Source organism: Chrysochloris asiatica, unplaced genomic scaffold, assembly GCF_000296735.1.
Source record: "Chrysochloris asiatica unplaced genomic scaffold, ChrAsi1.0 scaffold00152, whole genome shotgun sequence".
NCBI lineage: Eukaryota > Metazoa > Chordata > Mammalia > Afrosoricida > Chrysochloridae > Chrysochloris > Chrysochloris asiatica.
In genome coordinates, this window is record NW_006408670.1 from 3,307,351 (window position 1) to 3,331,702 (window position 24,352).

The 24,352-nt window shown below is 43.2% G+C and overlaps 1 protein-coding gene across 1 annotated transcript; it reads left to right on the top strand.

Moving 5' to 3' along the window:
• The first annotated feature begins 20,176 nt into the window (after positions 1–20,176).
• On the top strand, positions 20,177–23,566 carry AMER1 (APC membrane recruitment protein 1). Its single transcript, XM_006870799.1, has one exon. The coding sequence runs from the start codon at positions 20,177–20,179 to the stop codon at positions 23,564–23,566; it is 3,390 nt and encodes a 1,129-aa protein (XP_006870861.1).
• The last annotated feature ends 786 nt before the right edge of the window (positions 23,567–24,352 follow it).

Consider the following 24,352-nt stretch of genomic DNA (forward strand, 5'->3'; position numbering starts at 1 on the left):
CTGCTGCTTCCTGACTATTCGTCGTAAATCCAAGCAAAATGTAGTCTTTGACAACTTCAATCTTTTCTCCATTTATCATGATGCTATTTATTAGCCCAGTTGTGAGGATTTTCCTTTGTTTTTCATTGAGGTCCAATTCATACTGAAGGCTGAATGTAGCCTTTGATCTACATCAGTAAGTTTTTTATGTTGACTTCCCTTCAGCAAGCAAGGTTGCATCATCTGCATATAACAGATTATTAATGAGACTTCCTCCAATCCTGATGCCAATTTCTTCTTCATGTAATCCAGCTTCTTGGTTATTTATTCAACATACAAATTGAATAAGAATGGTGAAAGGATACAACAGTGTCACACACCACCATAATTTTAAACCATTCAGTATCCCCTTGTTTTGTTCTAACAACTGTCTCTTGGTCTATCTATGTACAGGTTCCTAATGAGCATAATGAAGTGTTCTGGAATACCCATTCTTCTCAATGTTATCCATAATTTATCATGATCCACGAGGTCAAAAAACTATTTGCATACTCAGTAAAGCACAAGTAAACATATTTTTGCTATTCTTTGCTTTTAGCCAAGATTTATCTGATGTCAGCAATAATATCTCTAGTTCCATGTCCTCTTCTGAGTCCAAATTGAGTTTCTGGCAGTTCCTTGTTAATGTATTGTTGCAACTGTTTTTGAATTATCTTCAGCAAAGTTGTACTTACATATGATATTATCAATATTGTTACCTCTCTTTGGAATGGGCACAAATATAGAACTTTCCCAATTGTTTGGCCAGATAGCTATTTTCCAAATTTCTTGGCATAGATGAGTGAGCACCTCCAGTGCTGCATCAGTTTGTTGAAATATATTAATTTGTATTCCATCAATTCCTGAAGCCTTTTTTTCCACCAATACCTTCAGTGCAGTTTAGATTCCTCCTTCAGTACCATCAATTTCGTGATCATATGCTTCCTCTTGAAATGGTACATCAACAGGTTTTTTTTTCACACACTGTGTATTCCTTCCATCTTCTTTTGATGCTTCTTGTATCATTCAATATTTTTTCCATGGTACGGGAGCAGAAAGCCTCATCTTTCTCCCATGGAATGGTTGGTAGTTTCGAACTTCTGACCTTGAGGTTTGCAGCCCAACTCATAACCACTATGCTATCAGAGCTCCTTGTTTTTGTTGTTGTTAAGTGCCATCGAGTCGGTTCCGACCCACAGCAACCCTGTATAGGATTTCTGAGGAGTGGCTAGTGAGCTTGAACTGCCGACCTTATAGTTCAAACCAATGTTGCAGTCCAGCATATTAACCTACAGTGTCACATCAGAGCTCTTTAGAGTCCTTCAGTATTGGAAGTTCAAGCTTGCATTTTTTTCTTCAGTTCTTTTAGCTTGAGAAATGCTGAGTGTTTTTTGTTTTTCCCACTCCAGGTATTTGTACATTTCATAATATTAACTGACTTTGTCTTCTCAAGCTGTCCTTTGAATTTTTCTGTTCAGCTCTTTTATTTCATTTTTTCCATTTGCTTTAGCTTTTCTATGCTCCAGAGAAAGTTTTAGAGTCTCTTCTGACATCCATTTTGGTCTTCCCTTCCTTTCCTGTCTTTTAAATCACCTTTTGCTTTCTTTCTGTTTGATGTTTTTGATGTCATCCCACAACTCTTTTTTTTTTTTAAGATTTTATTGTGAATTATGTGAGTTCGCATGGGAGAATATCAGTTTTACATTCATCCTATTGTATTTCATTTCATTGCAATGGTTACAATCCCCTCCATGCATCATCACATGCATCATCACTTGGCCTCCAGCACACAGCTCCTTTCCCTCCCTGAGTACAGTGTACCCAGTTGCTCCATTTGTCCACGTCATCATCTCTGCCTCCATTTCTAACGCCACTGTTTCTCTGGGTAGGGTCGCATATACCACTCTTCTGACTTGATGGTTCCAGGGTCCTCTGCTCCTGGACTGCAAAATCAACCACTCCCCTACTTTTGTTCCAAAACATCTACTTTTACATTTACGACCCTCACAGTCAGTCCTGATAGCAATTATTCACTATTGTACCACAAGAGTCTTATCCCCATCTCCTTTCATTAGCCCCGTCCCAACGGATTGGAAACCATTCAGTGGAGATTCTACCTTCCCCTGCCCCATCTGAAACTAGGCTCCCTCTTGAAAACTTGTAAGCCAGTCATTTCTTACCTTTGTAGCCCCTCCATTTTGGGTAGCCAATGTCTAAGTTGCCCATCCCTGTCAACCCTGTGTACCAAGGGGGTAGGAGTGATCCTTGCTGTAAAGATTTGTTCCCCTTTTTGAGCTACAACATCCAGTATAGGTAAAGTTTACCAAATTGTAGTGGGTTACTGTTTTTTTTTCCCTCTTCTTTCTTCTTCTGTTTGAGTTCTGATCATCTATCAATTGAAGCCAGGTCAAGTGGGTACTACTTGCAAGTATGGGTGTTCTTGTGCATCTCCCCTCACTTCATATCAGCTGGACACTTCACTCACCACTCTAGTCCTCTGTGGCCATGTCACTGCCTCTGGGCCCAGGAGTCCCCGGGTCTTTCCAGACCGCTGGCCAACCAGGTCTCCACCTGGGTTCACAGGAGTATTGAACGTGGTCGGACTTAGCTCCCAACTTCATTGCTGTTTTTCCCCCTTTTCCCCTTATTAATGACTACATGCTTGCTCATGTATTCCCCTTGAGTCTTATTGTTGGAAGGGGGTTTGCTCTGAGGGGACCCCACCACTTGCCTTGATGGCTCTCCAGCGAACAGCTTGCTGGTCCTTCTTTCACGAAATGTCTTCTGTTCTTCTGGCCACTACAGTCTTGTCTACTTGTCCTTTCAAGTGCAAATTTCCCACCTCAGAGGATTCTAGATGGGGTTCAGGATTCCACCTATGGTCTTATGCAATTCAAAGGCTCCACAGGAAGCCTCTTTCACTGGGCAATTTTTATCCCCCTTTAAGGTATTCCAATCAGGTTATAGGCTGTAGACAGATTTATAAGCTTTCTATTGTGATGTTTCTGGCTATTCCTTTCTCTCCACTTGAAGTGCCTATTTTACAATGGTAGGCAAGGGAAGTCAAGATTCAAAAGACAGCCAAGCATCTTAACATTTTCCCCCTCTTTTACCCATTCAAACCTTGCCTCAATCCCTGTATCCTGGACCCCTATTGTTCCAAGGTTGTGCATATATCATCATTTATCTCTGTCCCACCTAGCCCATGCAAGCCTGCCTATCTGTTCTCCCATCTTCTTTTTTTCCCCATATACCTCCCCCTTCTTGCATCCCACAATTATTCTTGTCTTTGGCCATTAGTGTCTATTGCATCAGATCTGTTCTTGAAATGGTCTCTAAATTCATGTAGGATATATTCAAGGTCGTATTTTGGCTCTTGTAGATATCTTTTAATTTTCTTCAGCTTCAGCCTGAACTTGAATATAAGCAGACTGTTCCACAGTCTGCCCCTGAGCTTATTTTGGCTGATGATATTGAGCTTCTCCATTGTCTCTTCCTACAGATATCATCAATTTGATTCCTGTGTATTCTATCTGGTGAAGTCTATGTTATTTAAAGAACATATTTGCAATGAATAAGTTACTGGTCTTGCAAAATTCTATCTTGCAATCTACAGCATCATTTCTATCACCAAGGCCATATTTTCCAATTACTGATCCTTCCTCTTTGTTTCCAACCTTCACATTCCAATCACCAGTAGTTATCAATGTATCTTGATTGCATGTTTGATCAATTTCATACTGAAGAAGTTGGCAGAATTCTTCAGTATCATTTTCACTGGCTTTAGTGATTGGTTCTTAAATCTGAATAATACTGGTGTTAAATGGTCTTCCGTGTACTTCAACATAGATCTCAAAATATTCCTGTTGATGATGAATGCAGCAATATTCCTCTTGAATTTGTTGTTCCTATCATAGTAAACCTTAGGGTTGTCTGATTCAAACTGGTCAATACCTGTCCATTTTAGTTACTAATGCCAAGGATATATGACAGTATTCCACTTCTATTTATAAGGTTTTTAGTGGTTAAACATTCAAAAGTAGTCTGTGTCTCCTCTTTCCTAGTCTGCATTAGTCTGGAAGTTCTGCTAAAACCTGTGCAGCATTTTAAAATACTGGTGGCATAGTTTCCAGTATTATAGTAACACACAAGCCACCACAGTATGACAAACTGCCAGACAAGTGATGGTAAGTTATAACAAGAGAGAGATTGTTATTTCAAGCCTGTGCTTTGTCCCTTGGATATCATGAATATCTAAGTTGTTTTGGAATCCCTTCGAGAAGTCGATTAAACTAGGGGCCTCAGCCACAATCCACTCAAAACCTAGCAGTGCCATGTTATTTTAATAATGCTCTCGAAAGATTTGATGTCTTTTAGAGCTTTGGAGAAATCTTTACCTCTTTAAGTTGATTCATATGAAAATGACTAGAGAAATGCTATTTATGACTCAGATATTGAGTATTCCTAATGAAGATGGAGAAGGGGGGTGGTTTGCCAGTAAAAGAAAAAATCAATCATGATGTATCTCTTCAGCAACAAGCTCAGGATCTGGACTTTCCAGACCTCAGACAACACATACCTTTGGATTGCTAATTTATCATCCCAGAGACCAACTGACATGAAGAAAAATAAACCTCTTAATGGGGCAATGGACATCCTTAGAAGTTTCCAGACAGCAGTGGAATTTGGCTAGACAAAGGGTTTATGGCATAAACAAAAATAGTCCAAATTAACAATGAGAATGGTGTGGCAGCCAGGTAACCTGAGGTGAGTGAATTGATTTTGGTTAAAATGAAATACACCTCTTAGATAATTTGCAAGTTGGGACACAGTGGTGGGGATTCACAAACTACCATGTTGCAGATTGGAGCTCTAATCCTACTGAGGGAAGGGGACATTGATGAATGAAAGATTGGGGGATTTTGTTACTTTTTGTATATAAATATGCTGTGGAGTCCTGGTGTGGTGCTGTAGGATAAGCACTAACCACAAGTTCAGTGGTTCAAACCCACCAGCCACTTCTCAGAAACCCTATACAGGGTCGCTGTGAGTCAGAACTAACTTGTCAGCACTTAACAAAAACAAGAAGTATGCCATGATAAAAATGATGTTTAGAAAGACTTTTAGAATGGCATTTTAGAAAGGGATTGAGAGAGCATGCCACAATTCAGGCAGGTATGATGCCTCCTTTGGATCTGGCAGTGGAGCTATCTCCAGAGGGAAGTTGCACCATGTCAGCTTCCCTTTGGCCCTTATGTATGTGGTGGTGGTGGTGGAGTCGCTGTGGAGGTTACAGCCTAAATACTAACATGATGGACGTTAAGAATCCCCTGTGTCTCTGCTGAACTCCTCACCTGGACAGACCTTTAAACTCACTACTGTGGAGTTTATTCTAACTTATAGCAACTATATAGGACAGAGTAGAACTACCTTATAGGGTTTCCAAGCAAAAGCAGACTGCCTCATCTTACTCTTGTGGAGTGACTGATGCGTTTGAACTACCGTTTACAGCTAAGCACTTTTACCATTGTGCCATTAGGTTTCCTTGACAGGTTTTTAGGAAATACCAGTTTGGATACCTGTGCTTATAGATGGAAAGTCTGAGCCCTGGAAAGCAACAGGGGCTTGCTTAAGTCCACATAGCTACTTGGGGATAAGCAGCACCTCCTACACAGTGGCTCTTTCCACTGTAGCCTATTTTCTGACAGCATCCATTCAACATAAATCTCATTACCACTCCCCTTAGCCCTATTTCACTCTCAGGATTAAGAGGGAGATGAGTTAGTTTAGGAGCACCACCTGAAAATCTCTTCTCCTTCATGTCTTTTTTGCTTCTTGGTTTGGTCTTCAGTCTGTTTAAGGCTCAAAGTTTCAGAAGGAGGAGTGGTAGTTAGAAGAAGTTGGTAGTCTAATCATTTTCTCCTAGCCTAATGGTTGTTGTTAAGTGCAATCAAGTCAATTCCGACTCATAGTGACTCTGCATAGGGTTTCCGAGGAGTAACTGATGGGTTTGAGCCAGTGACCTTGTGGTTATCAGTCTTGTGCTTATCCTACAACACCACACTAAGACTTCACTTAGCTAGTGGAGGTGTTAAAAATTCCTCAAGAACTGTTACATTTACACTGTTAGAGAATATGTGTGGGTAATAGCTCTGCTCTGATGATCCAGGAGAATAAAGGAATGAGAGAAACAGCAATGAGCCAACAACAGATAGGATATGAGAAGGCTTCAGAAAGTTTGTAGAAAAGTGAAATTAAAATATAATGAAATTTTCCACAAATATTTTGAAGTGCCTTCATATGCGAAGCAGGAGGAGGGTAAGCTCAACATCACTCCATCAATTTGCCAGCTTCAAATCCTTCCCAGGCAGATAAACTAGGTGCTAAAGGAGTCCTAGTGTGGCACTGTGCTGGACTGCAAAGTCAATTTGATCCACAAGGTCAGCAGTTCAAGCTCACCAGCCATTGCACGGAAACCCTATGCAGGGTTGTTATGGGTCGTACCTACTCGATGGCACTTAACAACAGCAACAAAGGTAAAATCCCCAGAAGAGACATTGAATGGTCTTTCTCTGTTATTCATTCCTAGGTCACCCATCTCACTATGAGGAAGTTCTTTGTCAAAGCCAATCTGAACCTCTCATGTGTGGATGCATGTGTGTGTTGGATAGTGTGGAGTTAAGAATAGTTGGCCACCATTGCGTAGTGGTTATGAATTGGACTGCGAATCTCACGGTCAGCAGTTCAAAACTACCAGCTGTTCTGCAGGAAAAAGATGAGGCTTTCTGCTCCTGTAAAGATTTACAGCCTTGGAAATCCTGTACAGAGTCTCTGAGTCGGAACCGACTCCACGGTACATAACAACAACAATATTGTGTTAATGCCTAACTATCTATTGGAGATTTCATAGGTATTAAACCTTCTCTTCCATTCTCAACTTCTTTTCTGTGAATTGAGCAACTATGGAGTCTTTCATGTCTTCTCTGTGGTCTTATTTTTCAAACTTGTGCATGCATAATTGTACCTATAGGAAGGTAGGCAGGGAAACCAGAACCACTCCAGAGGTGCTGTGCTCTTTTGGGAACCAGAAAACATGAAAAATGGAGAAATGGCCCAAAGGGACTTGATGGGGACAGAGAAATGTATAGTGGACTTGTAGTAACATTTGTGATTATTTGATCTGTTTTCCTTATTGCAGGGCCTTCATTGCTTTCATCACACACAGGTGTTTTTTTGCTTGTTTTGTTTTCTCTATTGGGTTTCCATGCAGATTCTCACCCTATTTCCTCTGTTAACAATCCTGAGCCCTCCCTCTACATCTTCTCAACCTTCCTTGACAGGGACTGTAGCTCTTCTCAGGGGAAAGAGAACAGAGCCAGGTTAGTTCTGGTCTCCCTCCTCTCTGGACATATAGGAAATATTCACAAGCCAGGCCTGGTGCATTTTCAAAGAGTAAAATACTGGAGGTGGGGCAGGTGGCGAGAAGAGTGAGTCTGGAGTCACCGTGCATCTCTGTCTTGGTGTGGTGGGTTAGACCCAACCATCTATAGGCGCTCAAGTCTCCCAGCAAGGTTTAGCAAACTAACCTCTTGAATCATCAACCACTGGAAAACTGGACAGAGGGTCATTTTTCTAATCTTGCAGGGCTACCCTGGAGCAAGTGGACCACCTTACTCAATATCCCAATTCTAAATGGAGAAACTGAGGCTAAGAATAGGGTATAGATTTATTATGGCTTATGCAGGGAGTTGGTTGTGACCTAAAAATAGAGCCCACAGCTCCTGGCTCCCAATTTAGGATGCCTTTCTCTAAGCACATTTTACTGATCCCCTTCTATATGAATAATATCTTTTAGAAAGATCAGCATGAAACTGGTCTGTATGAGGTAGAAATTAAAGATATCCCAAATGTCTGACCTTTTTTCATTATGTTATACCTGTCCATAATCCCTGATAGCAATCACCACTCCTCCCCTTCCTCACATCCCAGGGTTCTGCAATACAATGCAACAAGTCATAGAACTCACAGCTGTCAAGGAAATGGCTCACACACTTCAGGACACTGGCATATCCCAATTCTGTAGTTCAGAGTTCAATCTGGATGATTTTCCAAACCCACATAATCTCTGGAACTGAGGAACCCAAATCAGCAGGTCAAGTGACAAGCTGTTGGTGCACAAGACTGCAGGAGCTAGAGAATCAGGTCAGGAAACAGGTCATAAGGTCCATTAACTAGAGGTCAGCCATGGGGAGCCATATGGAGGATCCAGAGCAAGGGAGGGAGAGAACCTTGCCAAAGTATTCCTCCTATGCCCACAAAGAAAACTAAGGATGGTGACTTGAGTCATGCCTTAAGGTAGGGGTATCCTTACTCCTTGTTGTTAAGTGCTGTAGAGTTAGTTACAACTCATAGTGACCCTTATAGGTCTACGAGACTTTTACATTTTTGTGGGAACAGAAAGCTTCATCTTTTTCCTTCAGAACTGCTGGTGGACTTGAACTACCTACCTTGTGGTTCACAGTCCAGTGCTTATTTTACATAGCCACTGTTCTTCCCAATTCTTACTCCTTAGTCCAACCTCCAACCTTAATCCTGCCTCGGTAACAACTCACTTCAAAATGGGTCCATAATTACAGACTAGGATTTATAATACTTCACAAAATTGAGGAATATTGCTAGAAGGGCCATAATAAATAATTAACTGCTCTTCAGCTTCCCAAGAAGCCTCAGTTTCCTCACCTGGCCACTCACGGTGGCCTGTAGCTAAGCATTCTTTAGGTCATATCTGCTTTTCTGGGATTAGCTCCTCTCTTGCTCATTTTCTGGACTGGGGGTGGCTTCTATCCCTGATCTCACCCTTGCTGGGTTAGTGTTGACAGACTGGAAGCTTCATTATATAGACATGGTACACATCTTGGATACATTTCTCTCTAGGACATTTAAAGTCTGAGAGTGGAGTAGCAAGTAGGTGGCTACTAGCGTTTCCATTGGCTCAGATGACCTGGCAGGGGACCTCAGCCGCATGAGGAGAAAACTGGGGCATGAAAAAAATTCACCAAGAAACCCCTTTTTATGGAGATGGAGTGTATGGATGACCACATCTCCCAGGCTGGAGAAGCCCCTGTGTATTGGGGTCTAGGGTTAAGGTGCAGAGAACTAAAACCGATAAACTTGCAAGGGGCATGCAGGGAAAGCAAATTTTGAAGGACAGGCAGAGAGAGGACTTTGGCCTTGACCCTTTAGGCAGTGCAAAATAATTTGTTAAGTAGAAGAGTTGTAAGAAAATGTATCTGGCAAGTATGTGCAAGACAGTGGGATGGAAGGGAGAAGACAGGAGATGAGACTACAGTGTAGCATCAAAGAGAAACCAGAGAACCTGGGGTGGTAGTTGAGGAATTATAAAGGAGAGGGTGGCTGTGAGAGACCCCATCACAAGGACCCTTTATTGACTACCTGCTAGGTGCCTAGTGAGCAGTTTTCCCTTTACATTTATCATCTCTAATCTCAAATTTTTACCACAATCTTGCATTTATTTTATTTAACAGATGAGTCATTTTAGTCTCAGAGAACTAAGGCCAATTTCACAAAGCTACACAACCTTTTACACTTTCACAATTAAATTATTTTCTGCTTTGAATATTTTGTTAACACCATGTGTTTTCAGTGATTGATGACATGCTAAAATCAAGGGGGGAAATTGAGGTAAATTAGATTGTGATACAATTATGTGAGACATATGTGCTCCAAGTAGACTCTGGTGATAGGATTGGTGGGGCAAGGTCCATTTCTTGAGGTTCACACACTTAAAAAGGTACTTGCCAGGTGACAACATACATTACACTAGAATAACGGTTTCCTAAGAAAACAGTCCATGTATGGATTCCTAATGAGCACAATTAAGTGTTCAGGAATACTCATACTTCACAATGTTGTCCATAGCTTGTCATGATCCACACAATCAAAAGCCTTTGCCTAGTCAATAAAGCACAGGTAAACATCTTTCTGGTATTCTCTGCTTTCAGCCAAGATCCATCGAACATCAGCAATGATATTCCTCATTCCACATCCTCTTCTGAATCCAGCTTGAACCTCTGGAAGTTCTCTGTCAATGTATGCTTGCAGCCATTTCTGAATTACCTTTAGTAAAACTTTACTCGCGTGGGTTATCAAACATATTGTTTAATGATTTCCACATTCCACTGGGTCACCTCTCTTTGGAATGGGCACAAATATGGATCTCTTCCAATAAGTCGGTCAGATAGCTGTCTTCCAAATTTCTTGGCATTGATGAGTGAGTGCCTCCAGTGCCGCCTCACTTTCTTGAAAGATTTCAATTTATAGTCCTTCAATTCCTGGTGCCTTGTTCTTTGCCAATTCCTTCAATGCACCTTGGACTTTTTCTTCAGTATCATTGACTCTTGATCATATACTACCTCTTGAAACGGTTGAACATCAACCATACCCTTTGGTACAGTGACTCTGTGCATTCCTTCCATCTTCCTTTTTTTTTTTTTTTTCACCATTGCAAAATTTATTTTTTTTCAATAACAAAGTGTACTTGCTGTAAAGTATAACAGGCATGAAAAATAAATCTGAACACATATCATCTTGCCTTCAAAATATTAATGATTACACTGATTTTAGGTTTGCCATAACTTGAGCCAATATTTTTCATTTCTTAATAAATGAAAAGGTTTAAAAGGCTTTAACTGTATAATTAAAGCACTCAAAGTATATTCATATGTTAGCGAGAATAAGAAAACTAGGATACTTTAAATACTTTTAAAGGCTATTAATTCAATAATGTTGTTGTTGTTGTTGTTAAGTGCCATCGAGTCGTTTCCGACCCATAGCGACCCTGTACAGGGTTTCTGAGGCTGTAAAACTTTACGGGAGGAGAACACCTCATCTTTCTCCCGCGGAACAGCTGGTAGTTTCGAACTGCTGGCCTTAAGGTTCACAGCCCGATTCGTAACCACTACACTACCAGAGCTCCTTAATTCAATAATAGACTTTGCTATTCAAATCTAATTGAGATTTTTATTTATTTATATATTTTTAATTTTTGTTGTGAATTATGTGATAGTTTACATGGGAGAACATTAGCTTTACATTCATCCTATCTTATTTCATTGCATTGCAATGATTACAATCTTCTGCATGCATCATCAAACAACCAAAGACTACACAAGCCTGCCCCCTGGCTGTCAACACATAGCCCCTCTTCCTCCCTGAGTCTAAAGTCCCCAGCTGCTCCATCTTTCCACATCATCATCTCTGCCTCCATCTCTGGTGTCACTGCTTCTTTGGATGGGGTCCCACACTTCACTTTTCTCCCTTGATGGTCCCAGGGACTTCTGCTCCTGGACTGCAAAATCAGCCATTCCTGTCCTTTTGTTACAAAATGTCTACCTTTACCTTTCCAACACTCACAGTCAGTCCTGATAGCAGTCATTCACCATTGAACCACAAGAGTCTTATCCTCATCTCCTTTCATCAGCCTCGTCCAGACAGGTTGGAAACCATTCAGTGGAGATTCAACCTTTCCCCACACCCTCTGGAACTAGGTTCCCTCTTGAAAACTTGTAAGCCAGTCACTTCTTGCCTTTGTAGCCCCTCCTCATTGTGGGTAGCCAATGTCTAAGTTCCCCATCCTTGTTGATCCTGTGTACCAAGGGTGTGGGAATGATCCTTGCTGTAAAGATTTGTTCCCTGCTTTGACCTACTGCATCAACAAGGATAGGTCAAGTTCATCAGATTGCAGCAGATTACTCTTTTTTCCATCTTCTTTCTTCCTGTAATCGAGTTCTGATCATCCAGCCGTTGAAGTTAGGTCAAGTGGGTACTATCTGCAAGTATGGGTGTTCTTGTGCATCTCCCCTCACTTCATATCAGCTGGACGCTTCACACTCCGCTCTGGTCCTCTGTGGCCATGTCCTTGTTCCTGGGCCCAGGAGTCCCCAGGTCTCATCATACTGCTGGTTAACCAGGTCTCAATCCAGGTTAACAGGAGTCTATTGGATGTGGTTGGACTTAACTCACAACTTCATCACTGTTTTCCCCCCACTTTCCCTTATCAGTGACCAATGTGGTCACCAGTAAGACCACATGCCTGCTCATGTATTACCCTTGAGTTTCACTCTTGGAAGGGGGTTTGCCCTGAGGGGAGCTAACCACTTGCCTTGATGGCTCCTGGGGGAATGACTTGTTTGTTTTTGTCAATCAGACTGCCTTTATTGTTTGTTTTTTTTTTTTTTTTTTCCTGCTGGTCTTTCTTTCAAGAAGTATCTTCTGTTCTTCTAGCCTCTCCAAGCTGGTCTGCTTGTACTTTCAAGTGGAAATTTTTCACCTCAGAAGATTCTGGATAGGGATAAGGATTCCACCTCTTTTCTTATGCAATGCAAAGGCTCAGCAGGAAGCCTCCTTCACTGGGCAAGTCCTAGCCCCAGTTTAGGTATTTCAATCAATTATAGGCTGAAGATGGACTTACAAGCTTTCTATGGTGATGTTTCTGACTATTCCTTTCTCTCCCCCTCAAGTGTCTATTTTACAATAGTAGGCAGGGGAAGCCAAGGTTGAAAAGACAGCCAAGAATCTAAACATTATTTTCCCACTTTTACCCATTCCAACCATGCCTCAATCCTTGTGTCCCAGAGCCCTGTTGTTCCAAGGTTGTGCTTACATCATTATTTACCTCTGTCCTGTTTAGTCCATGTAAACCTGCCTAACGGTTTTCCCATCAGCCTTGTTCTTCCTTTCCACTCCCCCCAGCACCCAAACTATCCTGTGTCTATTCTCTACCTTGTGCTCCACCTTCCCTCCCTCCCCTCACCCTACTCCATAAGCCCCGGTAACCAGCAAAGATCCACCACCCCCCCTTTTTTTAGTGTGGATTCTTTTTCTTAATCTTTTACAATGATGGTCCTATGCAGTGTTCCTCCTTTTGTGACTGACTGATTTCACTCAGCATAATGTCCTCAAAGTTCATCCATGTTATGCGGTGGTTTGCAGCTTCCTTGTTATTCTTCAAGGTAGCATAGTATTCCACTGGAGTTCCATCTTCTTTTGATGCTTTCTGCATCATTCAATAATTTGCCCAGAGAATCCTTCAGTAACGAAAGTCTAGGCTTGAATTTTTTCTTCATTCCCTCCAGCTTGAGAAATGCTGAGCATATTCTTCCTTTTTGGTTTTCTGACTCCAGATCTTTGTACATTTTGTTGTAATATTTGACTTTGTCTTCCCGAGCTGACCTTTGAAATTTTCTGTTCATCTCTTTTCTTCCATTTGCTTTAGCATCTCTATGCTGGAGAGCAAATTTCAGTATCTCTTCTGACATCCATTTTTACATTTTCCTTCTTTCTTGTCTTCTTAATGATTTTTAAAAATGTTTTATTGTGAATTATAAGATAGTTTACTTGGGAAAATTATTGATTATTTGCTTTCTTCATGTATGATGTTCTTGATGTCATCCCAAAACTCTTCTGGTCTTCACAAAGGATTGTGTGGATCATGACAAGCTATGGACAACATTGCGAAGTATAAGTACTCCTGAACACTTAATTGTGCTCATGAGGAATCTGTACATGGACCAAGAGGCAGTTGTTCAAACAGAATATGGGAATAATGAATGTTTTAAAATTAAGAAAGGTGTGTGACAGGGTTGCATTCTTTTACCATACTTATTCAACCTGTATGATGAGCAAATAATCTGACAAGCTGGGTTATATGAAGAAAGAAAACAAACAAACAAACAAAAACATGGCATCAGGATTGGAGAAAGACTCATTAACAACCTGCGATATGCAGATGTTACAGTCTTGCTTGCTGAAAGTGAAGAGGACTTAAAATATTTATTGATAATGATCAAAGAGCATAGCCTTTGGTATGGATTGCATCTCAATGTAAAGAAAACAAAAATCCTCACCATTGGACCAATAAACAACATTCTTATCAATGGAGAAAAAATTGAAGTTGTCAAGGACTTCATTCTTCTTGGATCAGCACTCATGGAAGCAGCAGTCAAGAAATCAAACGATGTATTACATTAGGAAAATCTGCTGCACAAGACCTTTTTAAAGTGTTAAAGAGCAAAGATGTCAGCTTAAGGACTAAAGTGCACTTGGCCCATGTCATGGTATTTTCAATAACCTCTTATGCATGCAAAAGCTGGACAGTGACTAAGGAAGACCACAGAATAACTGATGCTTTTGAGTTATGGTGTTAGAGGACAATATTGAAAGTACCATGGGCTGCCAAAAGAACCAACAGGTCTGTGTTGGAAGAAGCGCAGCCAGAGTACTCCTTGGAGGCCAGGATGGCCAAACTTCATCTCTCATACTTCGGTCATATTGTCAGGAGGGACCAGTCACTGGAGAAGTGTTTTGTAAAGTGGAGGGTCAGAGGAAAAGAGGAAGACACCCAGTGAGATGAATTGGCAAAGTGGAACCATCAGTGGGCTCAAGTGTGGTAACAATTATGAGGTTGTTCCAGGACCAGGCAGTGTTTCGTTCTGTTGTGCATAGGATGGCACCTAACAACAACAAGAAAACACAGAAGTTGAAAATATTGGTGGGTGATATATGTCACAAGAAAACTAAGAAGTGAAGCTGGCATTTCAATTCTTGGCTGCCAAATTTTTGCTGAATTCAGTGTTGCTACATATTTTATACTTCTGTTATGTGCTAGACATAGTGATTGTAAGATGAATTAAAATCCATTTGGGAGAGACAGACTAGGACTGTCAGAATGAATTATTAAAGCTGAGAATGTGACTAAATCAAATGAGGTACTATTGGTGGGGGAATAGGGGCAAAGCAGAGAAGACCCAGATTGGGAATACTGGTGTGGCTAAGCACCTGGTATGGCTAAGTTGTAGGATAAGCACTGGACTGAAAGGTTGGTTTAAACTGCAAAGTTGGCAGTTTAAACTCTCTAGTCACTCCTCAGAAATCCTATACAGGGTTGCTATGAGTCAGAACCAACTCGATGGCACTTAACAACAACAGCTACAGAGGTAGCTTAGGTAGATATCTCCCACCAGCCTCTACAACTCTACAACTGTTCCTTCAGACACTGAATACATGGTTTTGAGAGCTGGACTTGGTTATGTGTTTTATAAATGAATAATTCAAATTTCAGATCATCTAAGAGGTCTTCAAATAATTGCTCAAATTTCGCACCTTTCTGCATTCTCTTGGCAGGTTTCTATTTGAAGTTCATTTATTTATTTTTTTAGGCCATTCCAACTTATCCCCCATGAAAAAGACTTGTTCCAATGCTTTGGGAGTGATGGAGGGAAGGAGGTTACTGATGAGGAATGCAGCCATAGACTGGGCTATCTAAGATGTGCTGGGTGGGTCCAATACAGTTGCAGCCAGTGAGGACTGAAAATGCTGCAAAGAAGGATCAGATACAATGAAACAGGGGTAGGATTGCAAGGACAGGTGATGGCTCTCACAGATTTGCAAGGAACCTGTGCAGTCCTTGCTCTCAATCTTTTTCATTTGATTGGGGACCAACACAATGAAGCAGAAAGGCATGAAATTGAGACTACACTTAAGAGTTATGAGGTTCTGTCACCATCCTACTGTGTGATCTCTAGTCAAGTCTTTTCCCAAGCCTGAACCCACAATTTCCCTTTCTGTGACAAGGAGTTACCATTCTCCACAGTGGTAGCAGCAATGGACTCAAGCATAACAACAATTGTGAGGATGGCACAGGACCGGATAGTGTATTGTTCTGTTGTGCATAAGGTCACTATGAGTCAGAACCTACTCAATGGCACCTAACAACAGCAGCCAAACTTATCAAAGGGCTGCTGTGAAATACAAATGGGTAGGGTGTTGGTAAAGGATATGTGTAGATTCACATTTCCTTTGATGTTGGTACTTTTAGCTGAGTTTAATTTTTTTTTTTTTTTTTTAACCTTTCTGGCCTGGCTAAGGAAACTGATTAGTTGGAATTCCTAGAAAATCTATAGCTGTTTGCGGGAGCTGGCTCATGACAACATTGTGGATTCCTGACTATCAAAAAGTTGACTAAGTGAGCAACTTTACAGTCTCCTGTGAGATGATGATACACTTACCATTTGGGAAAACTGAGGCCTGAAGTAGTTTGGCTGTTGTGTTATGTGCCGTGGAGTCGGTTCCGACTCATAGCAACCCTATACAGGGTTTGCAAGGCTGTAAATCTTTATGGGAGCAGAAAGCCTCATCTTTCTCCTGAGGAACAGCTAGTAGTTTTGAGCTGCTGACCTTGAGGTTCACAGCCCAATTCGTAACCACTACGCTACCAGAAGTAGTTTGGTAACTAATGTTAAATTACTTGATGGCTTTTCCCCAGCTATACAGAACTGAGTCCTGTTTATAATTGGGGATTGAAGCACTCTAGATTTGGCAGGGCCATATTCTTGGCAGAAGTCATTAGGGAAGCCAACCTCAGCCTGGGGGAGGAATAGAGTTGATCCCTGTCACCATTGGGAATGAACAGCTTGAGTATCTGGTGGGGTAGTAAGGAGTGTTGACAAGGAACCTATGCCAAAGGTGGCTAGTTGAATTCAGGCTAGGAGGCCACTAGCCATGGGTTGCCCCTACTGTCTTCCTTCCCAGTCTCTTTGGAGACACAGAAAGTCACTATGAGTGTTGTGGGGGGACATAGCCATTGGAAAGCTAAGGCTGGCGGGAGTGTGGCAGGGTTAGAAGACAGCACAGTTTCAGGTTTGGTTTTTGCCAGCAGAAATGACCTTTGCCTAGAAGGAGGAGAGCCTGAAGTTTGTGGGAGAGAATCTTTATATCAGGGAAACAACCATGCCTCAATCACCTCATCCTCACCACATACACAGAGATGCTTTTAAAACTTCCCTTAGCAGAGAACATTGTATAAATCCACACATGTGTCTTTAAAATCCCCTCAAACCTGATACCTTCCCTCACCCCTGTATGAGTCAAGGCATCTGATCCCTCAAACTGTTGCTCAAGCTCACGCAGTGAAGGACTTTGCTAAATGCCTTTTTTATACTTGGAATGCTGCTTCCTAAGAAACTGATATTTGCCATGTAAGGAGTAATAATAACGTCAATCTTTCCTAATTGCACCACACTTTACAGTTTATAAAGAGCTTTTGGGGCCCATTATCACATCATGGTGTGGCACCATAGGATAAGCACTTGACTTCAAGGTTAGTTTGAATCACAATGCAAGGTCAGCAGTTCAAACTCACCAGCTGCTCCTCAAAAACCCTGTACAGGGTCGTTATGAGTTGGAACTGACTCAATGACATTTTCCAACAACAACATCACATCTTGGAGCCCTGGCTGTGTCACTTTAGGATAAGCACTGGACTGCTAACCACAAGGTTAGCAGTTCAAACCCACCAGCTGCTCCTTGGAAACCCTATAAAGGATCGCTATGAGTCAGAGATTACGTGACAACACTTACTAACAACAGCAACATCCCATCTTATCCTCACCATACTACATAGGCTAGGGAGTTGGGGGCTTATAGTTCAATGTTTATTTCACAAGTACCAAGACTCAAAGAAATGCCCTGTTCAGTATCCTTTAACAGATTGGCTGGCATGTCTTGGACCCCTGCTCTCTGTTCTACCGCTCCTTCCAAAGGAACTTCCTTCTATTTAGGTCATCATGGCTCTTAAAACAACTCTCTGTGATTCCATTTACCTAGTCCCTCTTTTTCCAGGAACTCCATCTTCATACCCAGCAGGACAAGTCAGCTTTGTCTGTTTGGCCCTAGGATTTTCCTGGATAGCTAGGCATACTTAACTAATCTCATTCATTTTCTCCCTTAAAACACTGCCATTTTCACTCTTTTCTGTCTATTGTGGTCTAGATTGAATGTTCTCTCTTCAAGGCAATGGGATGATGTATTTCTTCCTTTCAAATTCATCCTGAGATATGTTAATAAGATAAAGAATGATATCCCATCACTCAGCTTAAGAAATAACAGGTCTATTTTTTTAAAAGCCGGCTTCATGTTGTGCCTTCTCTCATTATAGGCTATTAACTCCCTTAAAGCAAGCTAAGGCTTTCTTCCTCCTTCTTAGTCTCCTGCAATTCTGAGTTCAGTACCTACAGAATGTTCTTGATGGATGCTTGGATCTCACTTGTGATTCAAGTGTCAAGCAAAGGATCAAGCATAAAATTTATGTTTGCAAAAGAGGACCAGTGGCTTCAGTAGGAGCTCCTCTAATGACCCCAGAGGTTAGAGTATAGCTGCCAGCATGTCCAGTCTTCCACTGTAGGTGAATGTCTTCTGTTTTATTATCATGGCAAGGAATCACAAGGCTTGTCATCTGCTACAGGTACCATAAGATTTCTTGCCTCTCTCTGGCGCCTAACAAATGTTCTGCCTCCCCTCATCACCCTAATTCCCTCTGTCTGCTGATGGATACGTTACAGAGAGGTTGTACAGTGCTAAGTGACTCCCTAAGTAGTCTCTGAACCAGTTGGAGTACATCATTGGAATACATCAGATTTAGGTATGGGGCATGTGTTAGAGTAGGTGGTGGGTAACACTTCTGTTTATTTCATCTATATGACATTTGGATGTTTGGAAGGTTAGTGTTTCTTGTATCAGGTTAAGTTATTTAAATATCTATCCAGAGACTCTGGTAGCATAGTGGTTACGAATCGGGCTGTGAGCCGCAAGGTCAGCAGTTCGAAACTACCAGCGTTCCGTGGGAGAAAGATGAGGCGGTCTGCTCCTGTAAAGATTTACAGCCTCGGAAACCCTGTGTAGGGTCACTATGAGTCGAAATCGACTCCACGGCACATAACAACAACAACAACAACATCCAGAGACAATCTCCCAGGGCAGAACCCTGACTTCAAGAAGTTCCCTGTCGAATAGGGAGCCACATGGGAACGAAAATACCAAGGGCAGTGGAAGAGAAATAGCCAGTCTCATGGTTCTAAAGTGAAAATTGGGGGGTCTGGTTGTGGAGAGAAGCATTAAAGTCCCTTCCCAACAGGACAGTCAACTGAAAGTCTGACATTACATAACCTTAAGAGGGAGAGATATTGGGGTGGGGGAGACTGAAGTCCTGAGAGGCTTAGTGCCTTGTCTGAGGCTACAACTTCCACTTTATATTATCCTCAGTTGCTGCCCAGGAGTGTAAGATTTTTACTCTGGGGTTCTAAAGGTCTTAACATGGTCCTGACAATTTAGAGGGCCCTTGGTGAAGAGATGGAATATCACACTGACTTTTCTTTGTTGTTGTTGTTGTTGTTAAGTGCCGTCGAGTCGGTTCCGACCCATAGCGACCCTGTACAGGGTTTCTGAGGGTGTAAATCTTTACGGGAGTAGAAAGCCTCATCTTTCTCCCGCGGAGCGGCTGGTAGTTTCGAACCGCTGACCTTAAGGTTCGCAGCCCGATTCGTAACCACTACGCTACTTTTCTTTGTAGCCCTTGAAAAATGTCAACAAAATCCCAGAAAAATCTGAAATTGAGGCCTCGAGCTGGCAGAGGCCAGTGAGGATTAAGTAGGTTGTTTTAATAGATGGTTTTAAAAAATTCTGTGAAGTCAGAAGATACCTGTCTCAAGTCTTCCCTGTTGTTATTTTTAAGTGTTGTCAAGTCAGTTGTGACTCATAGCGACCATGTATATAGGGTTTCCAAGGAGCAGCTGGTGGGTTTGAACTGCTAACCTTGTGGTTCACAGTCCAGTGCTGATACACAGCACTAATTTTTCCCTTCAATAATCCCTCCCACACCTATTAATACCACTGGACCTTTCATACATCTTCTGTTTCCCCTCTCCTGCACAGTGCTCCCAGAGCTTAAAATGGCCAGGAAAGAGGGGTCCCAGTAAAGAAATGGGGTGATGGCTACCTACTGCTTACTGTATAGTTTCACTGTCTTGGATCCTAGAGGAAGACTTCCCAGTAAGCCAACCATATAGGATAGCTTAAGATTTCTACCAATTTTTCCATACTATCTCTCTGGTTTCACTCAAGCTTGAGACCATAGATACCTGTGAAAATCAACCCAGCCTGGATGCTTGCTCACTAGTACCTATCTCTCTGTCTTTGTGTCTCTCATGTCCTCCAGATTCAACTATGGTGCTTCCTGACTGATGATAAGAGTGCCTAGAAGCCTGAAGCTGCATTTCCAAAAAGTACCTGAGTTGACACCATCACAATGGAGACCCAAAAGGATGAAGCTGCTCAGGACAAGGGAGTGGCAGCTTTAGGGAACACCCAGGCACAAGGAGCAGCGAAAGGAGCCAAGAAAAAGGCAGCAGAGGCAAAGGAAGGGCTGGTGTCAGAGGTACCCTCATCTGGCCCAGGTAGGCTGAAGAAAACTGCTATGAAACTCTTTGGTGGCAGAAAGGGCATCTGTACCCTTCCTAGTATTTTTTGGGGGGGACGAAGCAAAGGTTTTGGGAAAGGCAGCTCCAGGAAGGGTCTCAGCAAGAGTAAAACCCATGATGGATTGAATGAGGCAGTCTGTGGCCCTGAAGATGTTGCCAGTGAGGGAACTAACTTCACTCCATCTTCGTCTGAATCACCCTACAAATTTCCCAGTTCTCAGAGTGCCCATGAAGCTTTGGAGACAGGCTCCAGATGCAAAATGTCTGTACCTGGAGTCACAGAGAAGGCTGAGGCTGAGAAGGGTCCCTATATGCTCAAGCCAAAGAAAGGCCTGAAAGGCTTTTTCAGCAGTATCCGCCATCATCGGAAGGGCAAGGTCACTGGGACTGAACAAATTGAGCCAGGAGTCAAGGTGCCTGAAGAGGCCAGAGCCAGACCTCCTGAGCATGTGAGCTCAGCCCCTCTGCTCCACTCTGAGGAGACCCTCCAAACCTCAAGGAAAGAAGAGTCTCAGGATTCCTGTAAGTCAAAAGTTTCCCCAGCACCACAGCCTTCTCCATCACTTGCTGAGAAGACAACCTGTAAACATCCAGAAAAACCCATGGAAGTCTGTGCTTCAGCACTACTGCAGCTCAAACCTATCACTGATAATAATGGTCCTGAGGAGCCCCATGGTTCAGAAACAGGGGATAAGGTGGTATCAGGAGTGGTAAATCTACCCAGTGTCCCTGTAGGAGATCAGCTGAGCCTCTTGTTTGGAGATGTCACATCCTTGAAAAGCTTTGACTCACTGACAGGTTGTGGGGACATCATAGCTGAGCAAGACATGGACAGCATGACAGATAGCATGGCCTCTGGGGGCCAGAGGGCCAACCGAGATGGGACCAAACGAAGTTCTTGCTTGGTGACTTACCAAGGAGGTGGGGAGGAGATGGCCTTGCCAGATGATGATGAGGAAGAGGAAGAAGAGGATGAGGAGGTGGAATTAGAAGAGGAAGTGAGAGAAGATGATGATTTAGAATACCTGTGGGCAAATGCCGAGATGTACTCAAGGCCCAACTTGAATCTGGATTACCATCCCACCACATCCCCAGGCCACCACAGCTACATGCTCCTTGATCCAGGTCGGTCTTATCCAGGCCTAGCCTCTGGGGATCTTTTGACTCCTCAGAGTGACCAGCAAGAGTCTGCCCCCAATAGTGATGAAGGTTATTATGACTCCACTACACCTGGATTTGAAGATGATTCAGGTGAGATCCTGGGGCTAGTCCACAGGGATTACCTGCCCAGAGACAGTTACAGTGGAGATGCCCTTTATGAGTTCTATGAATTAGATGACAGTCTTGAGAATTCCCCACCTGAAGATGACTTCCTTTATGACATCCATGGTTGCAGCTCTGAAATGTTTGACCCTTTCTTGGACTTCAAGCCCTTTTCTTCCTCCCGTCCACCTGGGGCAATGGAGACAGAGGAGGAACGACTAGTGACCATTCAGAAGCAGTTGTTGTATTGGGAGCTTCGGCGGGAGCAGCTTGAGGCCCAAGAGACACGAGAGACTCATGTCAGGCAGGCCCAAACCAGGGAGGTCTTTGCCCGAGAGACTCAAACTTGGGAAGCTCATGCCAGAGAGGTCCTAGCCCAAGAGGCCTATGCCAGGGAGGCTCATGCCCAAGAAGTCCATGCCAGGGAGGCCTGTGACCATGAATCCCATTCTCAAGAGATCCAAGCCCAAGAGACCGAGGTTCGGCAGGAGAAGACCATCATGGAGTATCAGATGAGGCCCTTAGGCCCATCAGTGATGGGCCTAGTGGCAGGGGCATCAGGGGACTCTCAGACTTCCCACCATGGTGCCACTTCACTTTTCCCTGCTGTTACAAGCAGTGAGCCAGACTGGAGGGATTTTCGTCCTTTGGAAAAGCGTTTTGAAGGAACTTGCTCCACAAAAGATCAACGTACCTGTCTGATGCAGCTCTTCCAGAGCAATGCTATGTTTGAGCCAGACATGCAAGAAGCAAATTTTGGAGGGTCCCCAAGGAGGGCCTATCCGACTTATTCACCCCCTGAGGAAACAGAGGAAGAGGAGGTTGAAAAGGAAGAGAATGCCACTGTGAGTTTTTCCCAAGCCCTGGTAGAGTTCACTAGCAATGGGAACCTCTTCTCTAGTATGTCCTGCAGCTCTGATTCTGACTCATCCTTCACTCAAAACCTCCCCGAGCTTCCCCCGATGGTGACCTTTGACATTGCTGATGTGGAACGGGATGGGGAAGGTGAGTGTGAAGAGAATCCCGAGTTCCATAATGATGAAGACCTTGCAGCCTCCTTGGAAGCTTTCACAATGGGCTACTACCACAAACCCACCTTCAACAACTATCGCAGCCGATTCTACCAAGGCCTGCCCTGGGGTGTGAGTAGCCTTCCTCGATACTTGGGATTGCCTGGGATGCACCCTAGGCCTCCACCTGCTGCCATGGCTCTCAACAGGAGGAGCCGCTCTCTTGATACTGCAGAGAACCTAGATCTAGAGCTTTCTAGTTCTCACTTGGCCCAGGGCTACATGGAGTCTGATGAGCTTCAGGCCCAGCAAGAAGGTTCAGATGAAGAAGAGGAGGAGGAAGGAGAATGCAGCCGAGACAGTCCCCTGTCCCTTTATACTGAGCCCCCAGGAGCCTATGACTGGCTTACCTGGGCCCCCTTTCCTCTCCCAGCAGGGCCAGGTCCTGCCTGGATAAACCCCAGCCAGTTAGATGGGCCTTCCAACCAGTCTCCATATGGGCAGGCAGCCTGTTGCGTACCTCCTGTTGCCATGTCAATGTCTCTTTCACTACCAGGGTCAGAGCCAAGGGCACCCCTTGAATCTGGAGTTCAGCTAGCTCGGCCTTCACACCTACCCCTGCCTGTGGGCCCTTGCTATAACTCCCAATCACAGATATCTCAAAATGTGAGGGTCAGGCCTCAAGATGTGATGCTGCCTATGGATGAGTCCAATTGCTTCTCTAATTCTGGAGGTTTCAGCTCCAAACCTTTGCCCCAAGCCAAGCCTGTGGGTGTTACTCATGGCATCCCTCAGCTGCCCAGGATCCTGCCCGAGTCCCCAGAGCCACAGTCCATTCACTATGGGGCTTCCACTCTTGACCTATCAAAGGAGAGGGCCAAGCAGGATGCCTCCCTCTCCATAGCATACTCCTCCACTGTTGTGAATGGAAACCTAGCTAAGTAATCATCGTCAGTTCCAGAGTGGGGGATGGGATATGGGACCTAAGCATGTGGGCTTCAGGGTTGGGCAGAAGGGTGGGTCGGTGGGAATTTCTATTTAAATTGAAAATCCTTTTGGCTAAGGAAAGCTCCTGTGAGTTTTTGCTGTTTTCCCACTCCCCACTTCTGCCTTCTGTGGCCATGTTTGACTTAGGTACATCTGTCCAAACAGGCTGCTGCTGTACTCTTGATTTTGCTTTGGGTTTCTTTTTGTAAAACAGTCAGGGTTTGGGATGCTGTAATTTTGTACCTATTACAGTTGCTGAGTTAGGGATAATGTATATACCATGCATCCTTGACATAGACTGAACCCTTGATGCCCTGCCCGACCCAACCCCCAGGATACAATGGACCACTGAAGAGCAATCAGGTTTGCACAGTCATTGGCTCCCATTTAGATGGGGGGCTTGTTTGCTGTTATTATTGTAAAATTTATGATACAGATTATCTCCACCCCCATTCCTTTTGACCTGGGCATAGCTGCATCAGATACCTATGATCTGTTTATGTTAAACATCCTGATGTGGTGCTGTAGGAGAAGCACTGGACTGATAGTTACAAGGTTGGTGGTTCAAATCCACCAGCCACTCCTTGAAAACCCTATTCAGAGTCATTATGAGTCAGAACCAACTTGATGACCCTTAAGAACAACACAAGACAAAGTTAGGGGAGGATCAAGTAGCTTGTGTTTCACTACCACCTATTGTTGTGGACTTTGCCATCATTACCACATGGAAACATTTTAATTTAG

What these genes read in the sequence shown, in the direction of transcription:
- AMER1 (XM_006870799.1), top strand. Translation starts at nt 20,177, where the DNA reads ATGGAGACCCAAAAGGATGAAGCTGCTCAGGACAAGGGAGTGGCAGCT.